A 22,101-nucleotide genomic window follows, 5' to 3' on the forward strand; every position below is an offset into this window, starting at 1 on the left:
CCTACTGTTCCTGCACTCTACGGGTACAGCCATTTAACAAACTCCCTCCTCTATGGAGCTTATATTCCAGAGGGTGAGGCAGACAAACAAATATGCAATATATTCAGTGAGGGTATGTGTTATAAAGAAAGATAAGAGGAATTAGAGGATGAGGAGTGATTGAACGGGAGGGTTATTTTAGGTAAAACTGTCAAGTAGTGTCATCCTAAAAAGATGACTTTTCAACAGAGACTTGAAAAACTGAGAGGAAACCACATGGGTAACATGGAAACCACATGGGGGAAAGAACTTTCCAGAAAAACAAAATAAATCTCTTCTTAAATAATCAAGACTCAATTTTCTATTGGAAGTTAACCCCTCTAGTGCTGTGATGCTCTTATTAGTATTAATACAAAAGTGGTTGTGCTGAACTGTGCTGACAGCAAAATAAATTCTATTTTCGAATGCAAAAGAATTCACTCTCCCATGAGCTGAAAACATGTGTTCTTCTCATCAAAGTTTAATATACCAAACATACCTATTTTAGCAAATATGGAAATATTTTTTAAAAGCTTCCCACCACATCAGACAACTAATTTAATTAATTTAATTATCTCTATTAATTTGGTAAGAATTTAAACCTCATTTTCTCTTAAGAGGATACACAGCAATTTAAAAAGTGTCATATCTGGAGTTTCTCTGGAGCTGTATCCTTTGTTCACATTAAAGTTTTATTTTCTTAGTATTCCTCTTGATGCTTATTTAGCATGTTAAAGTTGTGTGTCTTTTAAAATATCATCTATGGAAAAAAATACCATGTATGGGTTATTACTTAAAAAACAACAGAGAAGTGTTTTAATGGCAATATATAAACTACAGAAAAATTTTAAAAATCAGTGATTCTGTTCTTTGGGCAAAAAAATTTACAAATTTATAATTTAAAATATATGTATAGTGAAGCTCCCTGGTAGGACTTCAGAAATTTTATTTCTTATGTATGTCTATAAAGTGTATCCCTTCCTGCTTCAACATAGAAACAGACATAGAGCCTTCTAACATACATGCAAGCCTTCTAACAAATAAGTATATTTTATTTCAGAGTCCTGGAACAAAATTCTGGTACAGTAAAGTCAAAAGGAAAAGAAATCCAAAATCCAGAGAGAGAGAGAGATACTATTATTGTATTTGCTTTAAAGAACTCTAAAATAGGAAATATGGATTTATAGAAAAAATGTATTTTGGTATTTGGGATAATTAATTACTTCTAAATGTTTTAGCTTCAAAAAAATATTCACCACAAAAGTCCTTTACATAGCAAGCACCTAAAATTTGCATTTTATTAACAATTTCACAATAATTTGATTTTCACCATAATTAGTTATCTTGCCAAAGACCTATCCATAGAGCAAAAGGGATCATTTATAAAGAACATGTAAGTGCTTAATTTAAATGCACACTAGGATTTTGTCATTATTTGGGGTACGGAAAATAGGTCTCAGACCTGGTAGAAAAACCTTCTAAAGTTTTTGTTGTTCAGTTTATAAGGATTATGTCAGAAAAGTGTCACCATAACCCAAAAGTTCAAATTTAGGGAAATATAATTTTGAACTAGTTGCACAAATTTTGATGCCCTTATCTCCTTATCACCACCTCACCTCTCAACCCCACTTTCACCCCATCCAATCTAAGGGAATCCCCTACTTACTCGTCAAGAACCACCACCCACGGTTAACTTAACCTTAACTTTACTCTTGTACCAACTTACCACTCAGTGAAACTAGAAACTAAGAACAAGGTTAATCAGTTTAAAAAAAGAAGAGGCTAGTTACACTCAGAAATTTAGGATAAAAACTGAAATTCTCCAATTCACTTCACTATGTCAACTCCATCTAAAAGATGGGGCCACACACATGTACAAAACCACCACCACAATGTCAAAAATGTTTTACAGTCTCCGTAGACTGTGTGTATATATTATTCTCTCTGTGGCATAGTCTGAACTCAGATGTCTGTACTCTAAAGCTTCTTGATCAGAGGGTCAAAATGTGAATTAAATATGAGTTGCTGTTTATTTTAAGTCTGTTTGAGTCTGACTCAAACTAAAATACATGAAACAACAAGCATATGTCTGACAAATTCCCTTAAGTATATATGTGTGCTAAATTAATCATGATTTGTATACAACAAAGTAAAACATACAACAGGAGTAAACTCATGCATAATAATTTTTTAAATACCTTCATTTAAAAAACATAATCAATGTACTTTTAAAAATACTAATTCAAAATAGTATATTTTTAAAGTAATTCTACATGGCTGGAAAATATTTTAAAATTTAATTTTACCTGTATAATCCATAGAGAAGCAGTAGGCAGGGAACTGGGTATTTTCCAAAGTAAAACTCTATCAGACTCAAAATGAAACAGCTCCCTGGACAGGCAAACTGCTCTGGGGACAGCCTCCTGCCATGTGACATTGAGCACACACACACTTCTGCTTATCTCTATTCAAGTTGCAACGGTCATGGCTCTGCTCTCCTTTGCCTGCTTTTTTAAAGTCATCCTTAGAAAAGTCTTTCTTAGAAAAGAAGTATTTTTCTTCCCATTTCATTCCTCCATTATTAGTTTAAAACTAGGGAAAAAATAAATTTTCCTTCTTTCTCTAAATGAAAAGAACTCAAAATATGTGTACTTCATCCTAGTACTCAACGTTACCAAGCAGCATAACCTGAAAGGAGTCAGCAACCAAATTTTTAGGAAAAATAGTCTTTTGTCATTATGTTCATTCCTTTGATAGTATGCACATGTGATCTATTTGAAACACATTTGATTTGTAAAAAAACCTAATACAGGTGATGAAAGAACAATCCTTTAAAGCATATCTAAAACCTTTAACTCATTTGTCTGAGTCCTGAGACAGACATCAGATGAAAAGGACATATGGTCATTCCTGTGACAGACTGTATCTGATGTAATCTTTCATGTCACATTGCCACATGCACTGAGCCATCTTTTCCTTCATTACCAACTGTTTTCATTTTGAATATGTCCTGGCTAAAGAAACCTTAAGAATGGTTACTTCATCTTGACACAATTCTTTAGACCTTGCCCAGAGACAAGATACAAATTTTTAAATTTTTTATCAGCTGTCTTTTTTTTTTCAGCAACCTGAATGGTTGGATAATTTCCAGTTTATAAATATAGTAATTGCAACTACTACAACTACAACTGCAACTACTTTGGGAAAGAAAAGTATTGATGTTTTGAGTGGTTTTATTGTAGTGGGATATTTTGCTACTTTTCTTTCCATGGAATAAGTTTCTCCATAAGATAATTACAAAGCTGATAATACTAAACAATATGATTCTAATTTTCAATATAACATCAGAAATATATATAGTACAGAAATCTAAACATTTTGAGCCCAACATCATCTATAATTCTATGAAATGAATGAGAAAGCATCATTACATTCAGCCATCTAGGCGATGCTTCATTACCATAAGCAGATCCCATCACACCACCATTCTGCTAACAGTCAAAAGCTGTTAATTCCCATCAACCTCACCTGTCACCGTTGCTAAGCAGCCCTGTCTTCTGGGGCTTTAATTCTCTTTATCTCAATCTAGGGTACTGACTGGGGAGCTTTCCATGAGCCATAAAAATTTGATATACTTTTTTCCTGGTAATTAAAATGCGCAAATGGCTAAAACATTCTGATTGTTTTAAAATGGTAAGCTAAAAATTCCTAATAATAGCTGTCTTAATTTCCACACAACTTACAAGTATGTGGAAATACTGATAGCCATTATCAGATGTCACATGAAATGGCGTTTTAAGCGTTTCACAACTTAGTACAGTCAGCATGGATTTCAGCACCATTATTTTAAGAATAATTGTTTTATTTTTATCCTTTATATTTTATAACTCTTAAATCACAGATATTTTAAGGAAATGCATTTTATTCACAAATAAGAACATAATGAAAAATCCAAATTAGAAAGTAGAAGACAGATAGATGGGTAGATGGCTCTAAAACCTACAGTCCACAGTTAAGTGATTCACCACACCTCAGAAAGCCAGCAGAGTGGTTAAGAGCCAGGCTTTGTGTCAGACAGACAAGGTTTAAGTCATTCCTTAACTGGATGACCTGAAGCAAGTTTTTAAATCTCTCTGATCTCAACTAAGTGACAAAGGGCCTAGATCAACATCTGGTTTGTGACAACAGCTAGTATGCAAACAGCACTTAATGTGGCCAGGCATTGTTCTAAATCATGCATTAATAACTTACTTAACCCATACGATAACCCTGTGAGGTATTATCCTCATGTTATAGGTGAGGAAACTGAAGTGTGGAGGGTGTGTAACTTGACCGAGGTCACACACCATACATAACAAAGCAAGGATTCAACCCAAGTAGCCTCACTTAGATTTCTTGTGCTTCCACTACACATACCACCTCCACAGATAGATGATCAATAAATGGAAGGAGAACAAGAAAGATCATTTCCAAAAACTAGGTTCATTCTTTCCATTAAAACCAGTCCTGCAGTTTGCCAAATATTTTAATTCAGAGTTTATAAAAACTCTCTTTATAGTCTATATTCAATCCCAACACACAGAAAAACAGATACACAGAATGAAAGGGATAATGTCTAAAGTCATTCAGTTCAGTTCAGTCGCTCAGTCGTGTCCGACTCTTTGCGACCCCATGAACTGCAGCACGCCAGGCCTCCCTGTCTATCACCAACTCCCAGAGTCCACCCAAACCCTTGTCAATTAAGTCAGGATGCCATCCAACCACCTCATCCTCGGTTGTCCCCTTCTCCTCCTGCCCTCAACCTTTCCCAGCACAAGGGTCTTTTCAAATGAGTCAGCTCTTCGCATCAGGTGGCCAAAGTATTGGAGTTTCAGCTTCAACATCAGTCCTTCCAGTGAACATTCAGGACTGATCTCCTTGAGGATGGGCTGGTTGGATCTCCTTGCAGTCCAAGGGACTCTCAAGAGTCTCCTCCAACACCACAGTTAAAAAGCATCAATTCTTTGGTGCTCAGCTTTCTTTATAGTCCAACTCTCACATCCGTACATGACTACTGGAAAAACTATAGCTTTGACTAGACTGACCTTTGTCAGCAAAGTAATGTCTCTGATTTTTAATATGCTGTCTAGGTTGGTCATAACTTTCCTTCTAAGGAGTAAACATCTTTTAAAGTCATTGTGGTAGCTTAAAATGAGAGTTGCACTAGCCAGTTAAGCAGAAATAAGTACTCAAGTGCAGACAGTTATAACCGTAAAAGGACTTGCACTGTGTACTACCCCACTCTCCCAGCAACCACTAAGTCCCTCCTTCCCCCTCTACTTTTCAGTTTCCAAATGTCACAGAAGATACGACTTAGCTGGCCTCTAAAGAGGCTGAGCAGTTTCCTCTGACTGTAACTTCAAAGCTCACTCAGGAGGACAGCACCTTCAGCTAGATCCTCCTGCCTTTCTCCCCAAGAGTCTTCTCTAGCCTCATCTCACCCTCAGCAAAGGAGACTCACTCACTAGTATGCCTAGATGCACCCCTCAGACACAGAAACAATTACATCACAGTCCTCCCCAAAACATACTTACAAGTCATGGGAGTCACAGGTTCTGTGCAAGTCATCTGTTCCCAGTCTACAGCCGAGGGACAAATGTCCTAAGTGCAACTGCCTGACTCAGGAGCTGCCCACACTGCATCCCCAAACCCATCCCAGATTCGGGCTATAATCTATCCCTTCATGGTCCAAGCCAGAAGAAGTAAAATTACTGAAACAGACCTGTTGAATCAACACTGCTACTCATTACTTCTCTGGTTTGGAAAAGTTGTGGAATACTTACAGATATGTGTTACCTATTTCCTCATAGGTAAAATGAGGAGGTTGAACTGAATGATCGCTAAAACCCTGTGCAATTCTAACGATACAGGATTCTACTTTAAGCCAATTATAGCTGGATGAGCAAACTGAAGTGACTCCCAGCAGGGAGCTCTTCCTTTTCCTCCAGCCCACGTCACCCCCTCCTCCACCGTGCTAGGGTGTTGGGAACAGCCCCACCTTAAGGGTAGGAAACCAGCGACCTAGCAGGTATTGTTGAAATCTAGGGCATTTACATTGAATGTCTAATTTATCCAAACGTTCAGACACTATTCCTCTCTAGACAAGTCCTAGTAACTCAGCATAGGGGTGAGCAGACAAATACAAACATTCATGAAACACAACAGAAACAACTGGTTGAAGGCCCTGCTTACTGGTGAGTTCATGGTCTGGTGGTTCATACCTCTTAGGACAACAAGCTCTGGGTACCAGCAATAAAGCTTCTGAACATGACCCTTCCTTCCAAAACATGACTGAGACAGACTGGACAGGAATTGCCAAGCTTTCTACAGATGACAGCTCAAGGTTGAAACACAGATCTCCTCGCTTTCCTCGTCATGGCTTTCCTATCTGGAGTAGTTCCTGCTATGTGAGCCCATAGCCCTTCTCCTCCTTAGAGAAAGAGAAGGAACAGAGCTCCCACTTTACACTTTCCTCTTAAACCTGAATACCATTTACCATAATTGAACCATAATATCTTACATCATATTTCCAACCGATAGAATAACTCACTTTATCACACATTTTAAAACCCCAGGCCCAGGGTTGGATTATAAATGCTCACTCTGTTATTCCAGAAATGAAAAGATGGGGTTTTCCCTCCTGTCTCTATTCGCATCCTCCTCACCAAGTCATTAAGTGAAAATGCCTTAACGGTATGCCTCATTCCAATTTCCATCTACTCTGAGGGAGAACAAAGGTTACCTAAGAAGTCACTGCTTATCCATGCTTCCTACCAACACACTCCAGCCTGCATCAGCCTCAATATTTCTTTCTTTCTTTTTTTTTTTTTTTTATTAGTTGGAGGCTAATTACTTCACAACATTTCAGTGGGTTTTGTCACACATTGATATGAATCAGCCATAGAGTTACACGTATTCCCATCCCGATCCCCCTCCACCTCCCTCTCCACCCGATTCCTCTGGGTCTTCCCAGTGCACCAGGCCCGAGCACTTGTCTCATGCATCCACCTGGGCTGGTGATCTGTTTCACCATAGATAATATACATGCTGTTCTTTTGAAACATCCCACCCTCACCTTCTCCACAGAGTTCAAAAGTCTGTTCTGTACTTCTGTGTCTTCTTTTCTGTTTGCATATAGGGTTATGCTCAATTCGGAAAATAAAGACCCAATCAAAAAATGGGCCAAAGAACTAAACAGACATTTCTCCAAAGAAGACATACAGATGGCTAACAAACACATGAAAAGATGCTCAACATCACTCATTATCAGAGAAATGCAAATCAAAACCACAATGAGGTACCATTACACGCCAGTCAGGATGGCTGCTATCCAAAAGTCTACAAGCAATAAATGCTGGAGAGGGTGTGGAGAAAAGGGAACCCTCTTACACTGTTGGTGGGAATGCAAACTAGTACACCGCTATGGAAAACAGTGTGGAGATTCCTTAAAAAACTGGAAATAGAACTGCCATATGACCCAGCAATCCCACTTCTGGGCATACACACTGAGGAAACCAGATCTGAAAGAGACATGTGCACCCCAATGTTCATCGCAGCACTGTTTATAATAGCCAGGACATGGAAGCAACCTAGATGCCCATCAGCAGATGAATGGATAAGGAAGCTGTGGTACATATACACCATGGAATATTACTCAGCCGTTAAAAAGAATTCATTTGAATCAGTTCTAATGAGATGGATGAAACTGGAGCCCCTTATACAGAGTGAAGTAAGCCAGAAAGATAAAGAACATTACAGCATACTAACACATATATATGGAATTTAGAAAGATGGTAACGACAACCCTATATGCAAAATCAGTATTTCCTTTTCATGTTCTGCCATCCTTCATCGCTTACAGGTCTGCATGATTATCACACAGTCCCTCCCATATGTGAGAAGACTCCACTGCAAACAGGGTTCTCTGACTGAAGAAAATTCTAAAAGCATTAGCCCATCTCCTTGCATGAGTGTGCTCACCATACTTCAAAATGTTTAATAAACTAAGACACAGCAGCATCAAGCACCAACCAGATAACAAAACAGGATAGGAACTGTTCAACTCAATACCATGGACCAAGACCAGAGCTATATATTCTTCAAGAAAGTTAACAATCATCCTCACCCACCACAAAAGCACAATTATGAGCAAAGGCAAGGTGAAACCTGACAGAAGATCTACTTTACCCAACTCCAAACCCTGAGATAGGGATTATTTCTAGATAGACAACTTCTCTGCTATATTTGAAAAGAATAAGGTCAATGGTGGCAAGATCCAAAGCTCTCAGTAGCTGCAAAACTCAGACCTCTTATGAAGTAGGAGGGTCACTCCCTGCTTTCATTAGCTCCAAAAAAACTGATATCAAGTAACCACAGCTGGAGAGGGGGGGAAAATAACTTTTATAAGAGGTGGAATACCACTGATGCTTTTATGCTGTCAGAACAGTATTGTAAAAAGAGACATCAGTTTAAAGGTTTAAAGTTAACCAGTGAGAAATCCACCAACTAACACTGACATAGAGTTAAGAGTCATGAGAAACATAACTAACATTATTAAAATGCCTGGTAAAGGAGAGGGGGATGCAGGGTGGAAAAAAATGGCTGGTAAAAACATGAAAGATTAAGATCTTCTTCCCATGAATATGGATCTAACAATAAATGCATTTGTTAATTTTATACATGCTTGAATCAAAGCTCTAGTGGAAAGATCACAAGCAAATCCAGGTTTCCACAACAAACAGAGGGGTGCCCAAGCCAAACATATCCTCCTGTAGAAAACTTCTTTAGAAAAACCACAGACCTGTGTGGTTTCAGTCTGTTCACCTGGCTGGCAAAAGGAACCACTGGAAAATAAGCAAAGGAAGTCATGAAAAATAGTCATAAATGGATTATTGTGGGTTGTCCCAGAGACAAAAAAAAACCAAAAAAACACAGTGGAGAATCCTTCAAAAAATGTAGCATTACTCAGCTAGAGTTTTTGGTAAGCAAAGAAAGTCACAAATTTCCATATGTACTCCAAAACATAAACTAACCTTGATGTTTTAACAGGGGCCAGCACTCTTTCTACAAAGAACCAAACAGGAAATATTTTAGATTCCACGGGACCATCCAGTCTCTCACAGCTACTCAACTCTGCCATTTTAGTGCAAGAGTAACCATAAACAGCATATCAACAAATGAGTATATGTAGTCTATTCCAATAAAACTTTATAGACAGTGGAACTAAATTTTTTATAATTTTTATATATCATGAAATATTTTTTCTTTTGTTTTTTTAACCACTTAAAATATTTTTTAAAAATGTTGTTAGCTTGAAGAAACAGGTGGCCCACGGACTATAGTCTGCCAGCCCAGTTCTATAATCTTTACTATAGTTAATTTGACCTTTCTTTGAAAGAAGTGATTTTCAGTTAGGTCTCTGCCATTAACAAAATTCACAAAGGTAATGGATCCCATCAACAACAGCTTGATGGATCAAGGTGGGAAATTCAAGAAAACTTCTATTCCAATTCCCTTCATTTTAATGATATGAGTAACACCTAGTCTTGACAGCCCACACTACATGTTCACTGTCCATCATGTTAGAATTAGTGATAAATGCTGAATTAACTTGTAAGAAGTCAACAACTTTCACAGTGTAACAAAAACATTTCCAACCCACGTTCATCTATAGCCCTCAAAAATTATATAAAAATGGAAATCATTAAGACCTCCAAATCACCTCAATTATACTATAAGCCAGGAAACTTTGTACAAAGTACACTCAGAGTATAAAATACAAATAACAGCTAGTTTGGTACGGAAAAATCTGACCCCATTCACCAACAGTAGCTGAAAGAGAATTCTTGAGAAATAAGAAACTTAGATTTCAAGACTAAGTGCATAGTCAACTACTTTGGGTAGCTATTTCACAACAGCACCTCATTTTTATGAAATTAAGAAGTAGGTTTAGATTATTTTGGTACTTTTCTAGCTCTAAAATTTTTAGAGCTACATTAATTATTTACATTAATTATGTAATTATATAATTACATAATTAGGATATCTGATGTACATTAATTATGACATCTGATGTAACTCACTGAGAGTTTCAGCGATTTTCACTTTTCATTATCCTTCAGACGAGAAGCAGATAATTTTCTTTCTGCTCTTTTATTTCTGGCTTTTAAAAAGGCCATTGAAAATACACTTCTGATTAGCATAGTTGCTGCCTCCTTAGAAATACCCATTCTTAACACAGATATAAGTGATTTAAGAGAAAATGTAATGCAGTATAATACTTGGAAGATGCTTCCAGAGACACATATTTGTGTCTGCTGCAACTATAAAATCCAAGTTCCATTAATAAAAGCACACATCAGGTCCTTTAGCTACCACAGAAATTTGTCTTTAAAACTGCTTCATTTTTCTACAGTAATCACATCCTTTGTCTATACAAACCATGCTTCAACTGCCTCTAGAACCAAGCAAAACTGAATTTTAGTCCCTGCCATTGCTACTTGTAAACGAAAAGCATACAGTGAGAAAAAGGAAGGAAATTCTGACACATGCTACAATATGGATGAATCTTGAGGACATTATCTAACAACAAGTGAAATAAGTTAGTCATGAAAAGACACAATATTGCATCATTCCACTTACATGGGATATCTATAGTAGATAAAGTCATAGAAAAAGAAAATAGAAGGGTCGTTGCAGTGGCTGGTAGGAGGGGAGAGGGGAATTGTAATGGACATAGCACTTCAGTGAGATAAGAAAAAGTTCTGGAGATTGGTTACACAACAATGTGAATGTATTTAACACCACTGAACTGCACACTTAAAAACTAATCAAGATGGTAAATTTAACATATGTAAATTTTCCCACAATTTAAAATTTTCAGTAAATTTTTAAATAAAATAAAATTTAAGACACTTTAAAAAAGCATACAATGAAAAAAAAAAAAAGCATACAATGGATTCCTTTGGCAGTATAATACTGACAATTTTCACTTTCTACTTTATATGATTTGTCATTGCTGCAAAAGCAGAATGAGTTCACCATGGAAAACATTCAACCCAGGGGGAAGAAAAGGATTTTCATTTTTATATGTAAAGTAAGCCTAAAAGCCTGAAAACTGTAAAAATTTACCAGTTAAAGGTCCAATTAGTCTTTTTCTTTTTAATTGTAGTTGATTTACAATGTGGTGGGAGCTTCAGGTGTACACCAAAGTGATTTGGTTTTTAATGTACATATATTCTTTTTCAGATTCTCATCCATTATAGTTATTACAAGATAAAAGAAAATTACAGGCCAATATCACTAATGAACACAGAGGTAAAAATTCTCAACAATATACTAGCAAACTGAATCCAACAATACAATAAAAGGATCATACATCATGATCAAGTGGAATTTATCCCACAGATATAAGGACTTTTCAATATCCATGAATCAATCAATGTATTGATTTGATATGGTGTAACAATGTGATACACCATGTTAACAAACTGAAGAATAAAAAACAAATGATCTTCTGAAATAGGGGCAGAAAAAGCTTTTGATAAAATTCAACATCTATTTATGACTTAAAAAATTCCAAAAAGTGGGCAAAGAGGGAACATACCTCAAATAATAAAGGCCATACAGGACAAACCCACAGCTAACACACTCAACAGTGAAGAGCTGAAAGCATTTCCTCTAAGATCAGGAACAGGACAAGGATGCCCATTCTCAGCACTTTTATTCAACATAGTATTGGAAGTCCTAATCATCACAATCAGAAAAAGAAATAAATGGAATCCCAATTGGAAAGGAAGAAGTAAAACTCACTGTTTGCATATGGCATGATACTACATATAGAAAATCCTAAAGATGCCACCAGAAAACTACTAGAGCTTATCAATGAATTTGGCAAAGTTGCAGGATACAAAACTAATACACAGAAATCTGCTAATGTCTATCAGAAAGAGAATTTAAGGGCACAATCTCATTCACCATGGCATCAAAAAGAATAATACACCTAGAAATAAACCTAACCAAGAAGGCAAGAGATCTCAGAAAACTGTAAGATGCTGAGGAAAGAAACTTAAGATGACATAAGCAGATGGAAAGATATACCATGTTCTTGTACTGGGAGAACCACTATGTTAAAATGACCAGTTTCATCCATCTCATTAGGACTGGTTCAAATGAATTCTTTTTGACGGCTGAGTAATATTCATTTGAACCAGTCCTAATGAGATGGATGAAACTGGAGCCCCTTATACAGAGTGAAGTAAGCCAGAAAGATAAAGAACATTACAGCATACTAACACATATATATGGAATTTAGAAAGATGGTAACGATAACCCTATATGCAAAACAGAAAAAGAGACACAGAAATACAGAACAGACTTTTGAACTCTGTGGGAGAAGGTGAGGGTGGGATGTTTCAAAAGAACAGCATGTATACTATCTATGGTGAAACAGATCACCAGCCCAGGTGGGATGCATGAGACAAGTGCTCGGGCCTGGTACACTGGGAAGACCCAGAGGAATCGGGTGGAGAGGGAGGTGGGAGGGGGGATCGGGATGGGGAATAAGTGTAAATCTATGGCTGATTCATATCAATGTATGACAAAACCCACTGAAATGTTGTGAAGTAATTAGCCTCCAACTAATAAAAAAATTAAAAAAAAAGATCTCTGAACAATAAAAAAAAAAAAAAAAATGACCATACTACCCAAGGCAATCTATTGATTCAAAGCAATCCTTATCAAACTACCAGTGGCATTTTTCACAAAGTAGAACAAAAAAATTTTCAACTTGTATAGAAACACAAAAGACTCCAAACAACCAAAATAATCTTGATAAAGAACAGAGCTGGAGAAACCACACTCTCTGATTCCAGATTATACTCAAAGCTACAGCAATCAAAATAGTATGGTACTGGCACATACACACATACAAAACAGGCACATAGATCAATGGAACCACATAGAAAGCTTAGATATAAATCCATGCACTTATGACCAATTAATAAATGACAAAGGAGGCAAGAATATACAAAGGAGAAAAGACAGTCTCTTCAATAAGTGGTGCTGGGAAAACTGGAAAGCTATGTGTAAAAGAATGAAAGTAAAACATTCTTTAATACCATATACAAAAATAAACTCAAAATTAATTACAGACCTAAATGTAAGACTGGTTACTCTAAAACTCCTAGAAGAAAACATAAGCAGAACACTCTTTGACATAAATCACAGAAAGATTTTTTTTGTCTCCTAGAATTATGGAAACAAAAGCAAAAATATATGAATGGGGCTTAATTAAACTTAAAAGTTTTTGCACAGCACAAGAAATCATCAACAAAATAAAGAAAACCTAAAGGGGAGAAAATATATGCAAACGATGCAACTGACAAGGGCTTAATTTCTAAAATCTACAAACATCTAATATAGCTCAGTATCAAAAGAAATAACCCAATGAAAAATGAGCAGAAGACCTAAACAGACATTTCTCCAAAGAAGACATACAGATGGCCAACTGGCACATGAAAAGATGCTCAATATCAATTATTAGAGAAAGGCAAACCAAAACTATGTATCACCTTATACCAGTCATAATGGTCATCATTAAAAGTCTACAAAAAATAAATTCTGGAGAGGGTGTGGAGAAAAAGGAACTCTCCTACACTCTTGATGGGAATGTAAACTGGTGCAGCTACTATGAAGAACAACACGGAGGTTCCTTAAAAAACTTAAAATAGAGTTACCATATGATCCAGCAATCCCACGTCTGGGCATATATCTGGAGAAAACTATAATTTGAAAAGATACATGTACCCCCATGTTTACAATACACTATACACAATAGCCAAGACATGGAAGCAACCTAAATGCCCATCAGCAGATGAATAAATAAGATGTGAGATCTCTCTATTTATCTATCTATCTATCTATATATGACTATTACTCAGCCATAAAAAGAGATGAAATAATGCCATTGCAGCAACATGGATGGACCTAGAGATTATCAGATTGAGTGAAGTCAGACAGAAAAACATAAATATTATATGATATTACTTGTATGTGGAGTCCTAAAAAATTATACAAGTGAACTTATTTACAAAACAGACATAGACTCACAGACATAGATAACAAACTTATGCTTACCAAAGGGAAAAGGGTGAAAGGGATAAATTAGGAGTTCGGGAGTAACAGATATACTTTCATATATAAAATAAACAAAAGAATCTATTATATAGCACAGGGAGCTATATTCAATGTTTTGTAATAACCTATAAGGGAAAATAATCTGAAAAAGAATATATATAAGCACATGGAACTATATTCATCTAGTCGAAACACATTAAGATTAAATGCAGTCACCAGAAACTATACATATAATCAAAGTCAGAATGGCTTACTAAAAGAATGATAAAGGATTGGTGAAAATAAATATATTCGTATTACTAAATTTGGAGGGAAATACGTTAAATGGCATTTATTCAAAATTTGTTTAAATTTTAAATTTGAATGAAACAGCATATAAAGAATAAAAATTTCACTCTTAACTCCCGTGCCTAGCAATGCTCATGTCCACTTGAGTGAATAAGTGGACAAACCTGAATAGACAGCATCTCCTTGAATCTCAGTAAATTTACACAGCATTCAGAATATATAATTATATTACACTGTTACCAACTGAAGGCAGCATCCCTTGTATTTACATCCCTTGTATTTACATCCCTTTGTATTTACAAAAAAACAGAAAAAAAAATAGGAAAGGAAAAGAGTTCACTCTGAAACTTCAAAAGATGTAAAGAAAAGGGTGACAGACTTGTAACAACTTTCCTCCTTTGAAAACTTCACTATTTCCAATAAAATATGGACTGTGCTGTGCTGTGCTTAGTCGCTCAGTCATGTCCAACTCTTTACAACCCAAGGCTCCTCTGTCCATGGGGATTCTACAGGCAAGAATACTGGAGTGGGTTGCCATGCACTCCTCCAGGGGATCTTCCCGACCCAGGGACTGAACCCAGGTCTCCTGCATTGCAGACAGATTCTTTACCCTCTGAGCCACTAGGGAAGCCCAAATATGGACACTGTCCTTTAAAAAGGCACTGTCCTTATTTTATTGGATGCTGCTATAAATAGCATCAACTCTGCTATAAATCAACTATGAAAAAGACATGAGTTGGAAAAATTACTTGGAATTAGAGCAAGATCCAATTTTGAATTCTACTTTAGGCAACAATGTACCTCAAGTTTTCTCAGATATGAAATGTATGAGCCTCTCAGCAATCTATTACCCATATTTCATATGTGAGACCATTCTGTAAATGGTAAAATGTCAGCAATTAGTATTATTTTTTCTTTTTTCTTTTTTTTAATGGCCAGGCTGTGCAGCATGCAGGATCTTAGTAACCTGAGTAGGGATCAAATCTGTGTCCCCTGCATTGGGAGAACAGAGTTTTAACCACTGGACCACCACGGAAGTCCTTTATTTATTATTATTAATTAAATTAATTGTGTGTGTTTGCATGCTAAGTGGCTTTAGTTGTGTCCGACTGTTTGCGACCCTATGTACTGTAGTCCATCAGGCTCCTCTGTCCATGGGGATTTTCTAGGCAAGAGTACTGGAGTCCCCTCTCCTCCAGGGGATCTTCTGGACCCAGGGATCAAATCTGCATCTCTTACATCTCCTACATTGGCAGACGAGTTCTTTACCACTAGTGCCACCGGGGAAACATGTCTGCTGCTGCTGCTGCTAAGTCGCTCAGTCGTGGCCGACTCTTAGTGACCCCATGGACCACAGCCTTCCAGGCTCCTCTGTCCGTGGGATTTTCCAGGCAAGAGTACTGGAGTGGGCTGCCATTGCCTTCTCCGGGGAAACATGTCTGAAACATTTCTATTTATGATCTACGTATTTGTTCATATATCAGCTTTTTGAATATGTTAAATGCCTTAAAGATTAAAATATATATATATCTGTCCTTTGAATCATTCTTGGTACTCCACCTCCTTGATTCAACTCAGATTTTTTTCCCAGGACCTTTTTTTAGCAGAAACATGCCTTACATACTTTTCACAAATATAATTTATTTTTAAATTTATGTCTGGGAATTCAGCATACCGTATCTTAAAACAGTGCTTCATATTAGTCATTGCTTCCACAGCCCATCAGCACTTAGGCAGGAAGTATAATACGCAAAGAAGGAACTGAATCTTATGGGATCATCAGTAATGTTCTATAGCATTTTATAAAAATTTGATATACATAACTAATCATGAAAACTGGAAATGTTTTTATATTAATGATAACAACCAATGCAGAGACAAAGAGGAAAAACAAGGACTATGTGTGATTCATCCCCACAGGAGATAACTAAAGGTGAAGTAGATTGAAAACCAAGACTAGACTTAGAATCAACAGATTTTAGATTTTCCACTCTGTACAATGTTAAAATAATATTACATTTTATATTCATATAATATGAATTACTAACATAAAAAATCTGCCATCATAATGAATAATAGTGATCAAACAAAATGGGAGACATTTTAGGCTATTTTGTCAATCTATTCAAAATAGTCCATGAAAAATGTCATATTTTTAACTATTTATACTAACTTACACTTTTTTAAAAATTAAGTACTCTTTTTAAGTTCTGTAAAGCACTTATTGCTAAAACATTGCAAGATAAAAATAAAGGCTCATAGACAGTTCTTAATACCAGACATAAACATAAGCATTCTAAAATGCATAAAAAAGAAAAATGTTTTATTTCTATAATCAAAAGCCTATTTTCAGATACTCATCAACTAGAATCAATGCATATTCAAAGACAGATTTCTTAAAGATGAATAGATTATTGAGGTCATTTGGGGGACAGTGCAATTATAACTTCTACATTTTTCTCCCTGAGCACAGAGCAGGACTTGGTTACACAGTCCTCCAAATCCACTCAAAGAATTAGGGGGAAGTACGTAGGAGGCATGCTGCTTTTGAATTTGGAGTTAATGTCTGAGGACTGAGGCTTTTTTCCCTTTTTTGGCAGAATACAAAATGTATTTGTCTGAATTGTGACAAAAAATATAACTTTAGAAATTATATAATATTGTCCAAAAAAATGACTGCTTTACATTTCAATAAAAGAAAGAAAAAACAAGACAACAACTTACATTTATTGAGTTCTTTAGTTCACAGACATTGAAATACTATGATGGAAACTGTCATATATTACATTATCACAATCATTGTCTCCATCTTGCTATAAAATTATAATGGACTCTTTTAAAGGGCATAAAAAAGGGCCAATCAAAAGCTCTAAATCATTTTCTTTAAAGCCTCTTAACACTAAAATTGGAAGACAAGTTAATTAAAAGGTTTCTTGTGTTGGTGGTATTAAAAAAAATAAAAACAAAACAAACAAACAAAAAAAGCTCTAAATCTTACCAGAGCTTTTAAAAATTTCTATACACTGTTCATTTCTTTTCAACATATTTCTGAATTAAGAGATTCAACAAGTTGAATATTTCATCATTTCTCTTCAGGGAACATGGGCAACATGACAAAATGGTAAAATTCTGAGCCAAATGGATAATACAAAAACAAGGTCAAAGAATCCTTTAACTGTCTCCCTAGATCTCTGATTATCACTGTCCAAGAGATTGTTTTCAGGACACTGGGTTTTTCCCTCAATTTAATAATTTTCTTACTATATATCCAATATAACCATTTTCCACCCAAATCAAGTTATTCTGTCAAAGAGACATGATGCATACTATTCAACACTCATCCACATGAATGTTAAGAAACTTTGAGAACAAAGAACCTAAACAGAATTTAAAATAGGATACCATAAAAGTCAGTTTTCTCACTTTAAAAATTAGACAAATATATAATGATGTATATCATTTTGAGAGACCCTCACCTTAAATTTGCAGAAACCACTGAAAATCAAAGTGAGGTCTCTAAAGACTGTAGTCACCCTGCAAAGACACTCTCCATGTGTCACGATCAATATAGCAGCAATTTATGAGTGATAGACAACCCATTTAGAACTCCTTCCAAAGAAACATTTTTAAAAGCACTAATTCAGTAGTGCTTAAAAAACTTAAAAAACTAATTCAGTAAATTAATCTGTCACTGTAGAAAAAAGAGTAAGATTTTGTTATTATTGATTTGCTTAATTTTTTCATTGAAGGGATTCTACCTTTAACACACACACACACACACACACTGCAGCCCTTAGGGAACTAGCAGAAATTCTATGTACCTAAATCAATTTGAAATAGGCTGCATTAATAATGTTATCAACTGAAGGTAATTAAGAAGCTTATAAGCATAACCAAATATTGTATAAAAACAACAATATTGCATTAGAAATTTGAAATCTCCTCCCCAAAATATTCTTTCTTGATTGATCTTCAGCAAAAATTACTTAGTGAAACTTCAATATTTAAGAAAGTATGTTTATTAAACATGACATCTTTTCAGGTTTCCATATGTTTTTAATTATATTTTGCCTTTAAGCAAGATTAAATCAGATTATGTTCTGCTAGAATAAGACAAGGATTCTGCCATTTCTATGGCACTGAGGGGAAAATAAGGAAAAGTCAATATACCCCCAAAACTGATGAATCTACCACCCATAGTTACAAGAAATGGGGGAAAAAAGCACTGCAACACAAGAAACAAGAATGTATCAGAAATGGTCTCTGGCTATTATGACAGTTCTACATGACACACCTTTTCCCAAGCTTGGCCCAGAAACAATCTTGAAGGTCTGTAGGCTCTGTTAACAAGCCTACATGGATTGCTTCTGAAAGCATCACTTCCTGATCCCTGCAATTTTATCACCTTTACCAACCACTAGTCCTTTCTGTTGGAGAAGGAAATGGCAACCCACTCCAGTGTCCTTGCCTGGAGAATCCCAGGGATGGGGGAGCCTGGTGGGCTGCCGTCTGTGGGGTCGCACAGAGTCGGACACGACTGAAGCGACTTAGCAGCAGCAGCAGCAGTCCTTTCCGTAACTACACTGATATAAAAGCCTCTCTTTCCAGCTCATTTATCAAGTGAAAGGTTCCTTCCCAGGAAAACAGACACCTGAGCTCCAGGGACCATAACAGAAAACAGCAGTAAAACCATTTAACTGCACTTAGCATTGGAAGTTTTCTACTTTGTTCTTACAAGAAGAAAGTGGCCTTTAAATCTGGAAATATATTCTATAAATATATGGATGTCTCCACATAATACTACAAGTAGTTTGGCTGACAGGTCCTTTAAAGCAGAGTGAGGTGCGCCTGTTTGGGTGAGGACTCAGCTGACAATGACTAGACCTCCTGTTGCTTCCGTTCATTTGCAGCAGAACATTTTTTTCAATCTGCCCTGTGGATTTTTACGCACACTGGATAAGGTTCCAGTTTCACAGCTTCTGCGCTAAGCAAGTGACAAAAAGGCTCTTCAGTGTTTTCCAACATCAACATCTAAGTGTTCTATTAATTGGTTGGTGCTGAAAAGAACTCCTAGAGTCACAACACCATAGGCTACAGAACAGAAAAAAACCTCATAGCCAGAAGCTTTAGAGAATGTCTTCCAAATTTTTCAGAGAAAAATTGTCTGAGTTTTTTCAGAGAAGAGATAAGCCTTTGGACACTAGGATTTCTCAATTGTAATATAACTCTTACCATCAAAAAGATCCAACAGTACTTCTCAGTGAGGGCACTATGGGTATTTTAAGCAGGATGACACTACAGTTAACATCCCTGGCCCCCAGGCGTTAAAGGCCAGCCACAACCAGTCTCTGCGACAACGCAGAGCACACACACACATTTCTACACGGCTGCTCTGGGACAGCACTGCCCTCCCAACCCTAACACTGCATTTCCCTACCATCTTCAATTTGAAGTTGCACAAAGCTCAGAATAAGCTTTTCTTAATAGCTTTATTATTTTGATAGGCTACAGAACTAAATGGAGATACAAATGAAAATGATATTGGATATAGAACTAAGCCCTGAAGGAATGTTTAACATGCAGCTTGAAAAAGTCCCAAAGGTCACTTTGTTTCTTGGTCACTTATAAAAATACTAATATTAAAGTTACCTCTGAGGCCTTCCTATCCAATATGGTAGCCACTAGCTAACTATGGCTATTTAAATTTAAATTAGAAATTCAGTTCCTCATATGTTCACATATGTTCAACAGATGCTTTATTTTAGATCATCTCCACTGTCACAGAAAGTTCTATTGAGAAGCACTGCTCTGAAGCTTCCTACGCATATGACAGGGTATCTCACTGCCATTCTGAAGGGAATTCACAGCAAATGCATAGAATTCTTCAGTGGCAGTGATAGAAAACACTTCTGTAATCATACTTCAAATCCAAACTCTTTTTAACAGTTAAGCTTTTGGAACAAAATTCTAGACATGGGCAACATCAAAAACAGAAACTTCAATATTAGACCAAGTTGATTAGTAGCTACAGAATGGTTCAGCTTTCTTAAAATATTCACAAACAGTTCTACGAGATGACATTAACCAGTGGAATAATACTAGGAAAGCATCTAATCTTTCTTTTCCAAATCATCATCTACTAAAGGTCACAATTGTGTTTTATTAACACAACTGTCTGGTGGCTAGTATGCCCTCCACAAGGCTCTGTGTAGCCCTTTGGAGCCACAGAGGCATAGATTTGCTCCTATTTTTCCCTCCCAAATTCAGAGGTGGTTCATCTTCTCTTTTATCTGTCCCTGGGTGCTCTTGCTCACAGGATTTGTAGTTTGCACGCTTACCACACTTGGAATTAAGTCCAAGGAGGGGCCTGGGAGGATACACTACAACTATATAAAATGTTTAGTATGCAAATTCCTGAAAGAGCATGTGGTAAGACTGTAAATGTATTTTTCTACCTCTCCACTATTGGAAACTCTAAGACTAGAGAAGTAACTCTGTTGTAATTCTGTATAAATAAGTTTCCCAAAACTTCTGGTGTACTGAAGTTTATTAATACGTCCACCACTAAAAGGTGGAAGAGGGGGCATTTCAAAGTAATTTGGAAGGCAGTGCAGCACCGGCATGCCTGATTTCCATCCCTGATCCTCTACAAACTGACAGGCTCTGAGACTTTACGCAGCAGATTGCTTGGCAAACTGAGGTAAAAGTGAAGAGGAAAAAGAGCCTCTTGCTGAGGGTGAAAGAGGAGAATGAAAAGGCTGGCTTGAAACTCAACATTCAAAACACCAAGAGCATGGCATCTGGTCCCACCACTTCACGGCAAATAGAAGGGGAAAAAGTGGAAGCACTGATAGATTTTATTTTCTTGGGCTCCAAAATCACTGAAGGTGGTGACTGCAGACATGAAATTAAAAGATACTTGCTCCTTGGAAGGAAAGTCATGACAAACCTGCAAAGCACATAACTACTCCTAACCTGTCAAAGGTAAAAGAGATTACAGTAGTAGTAGTGGTGTAGTCACTCAGTCATGTCCAACTCTTTTTTTTTTTTTTCTTTTTTTTCATGTCCAGCTCTTTGCAACCCCATGGACTATAGCCTGCCAGGCTCCTCTGTCGATGGAATTCTCCAGGCAAGAATATTGGAGTGGGTTGCCATTCCCTTCTCCAGGGGATCTTCCTGACCCAGGGATTGAACACAGGGCTCCCACATTGCAGGCAGATTCTTTACCATCTTAGCCACCAGGCAAGCCCAAAAGAGATTATAGTTTCTCACAAGTCAACTCAGGACCAGAGCTAATATCCAGATCTCCTGGGATGGTGGTTCTTTCCTCTCTTCCAACTACCCACTAAATTTCATTATGTATATTAGGCAGGGCCGTGGCAGGAAGAAGATACCACACCAAGATCAGAATACTTTAGGCAGAGATTAATAGAAGAACTATTTACAGTGATGTGGAAAGGGCGTCGAATTATCATAAGGAATAGTGCCATTCCCTAGAACCATTACCATCCCCAAGATGGAAAGAGCCAAGAAGAAATTACCAAAACCAGGAAAGCGAAAACCATATAGACAGTGAAATTCATATAGAGGTAATGCGGCTTTTACAGATGGACACAGCCA

General features: G+C 36.6%; 1 protein-coding gene across 6 annotated transcripts in view; it reads right to left on the reverse strand.

Annotated features, from left to right (window-relative positions):
* Nucleotides 1–22,101, reverse strand: part of ST7 (suppression of tumorigenicity 7) — a 253,196-nt gene that overhangs the window by 203,684 nt on the left and 27,411 nt on the right. Inside the window, exon 1 of one of the 6 annotated variants that reach the window (XM_043463121.1) lies at nucleotides 2,325–2,570. The exons of the other annotated variants lie outside the window; for them this stretch is intronic. Coding sequence (XP_043319056.1) covers nucleotides 2,325–2,337 — 13 coding nt within the window. The 5' untranslated portion in view covers nucleotides 2,338–2,570. Of the gene's footprint in view, nucleotides 1–2,324; nucleotides 2,571–22,101 lie in introns of those variants that run through there. 6 annotated transcript variants of the gene reach the window in all.

This window comes from Cervus canadensis, chromosome 3 (assembly GCF_019320065.1).
Source record: "Cervus canadensis isolate Bull #8, Minnesota chromosome 3, ASM1932006v1, whole genome shotgun sequence".
Lineage (NCBI taxonomy): Eukaryota > Metazoa > Chordata > Mammalia > Artiodactyla > Cervidae > Cervus > Cervus canadensis.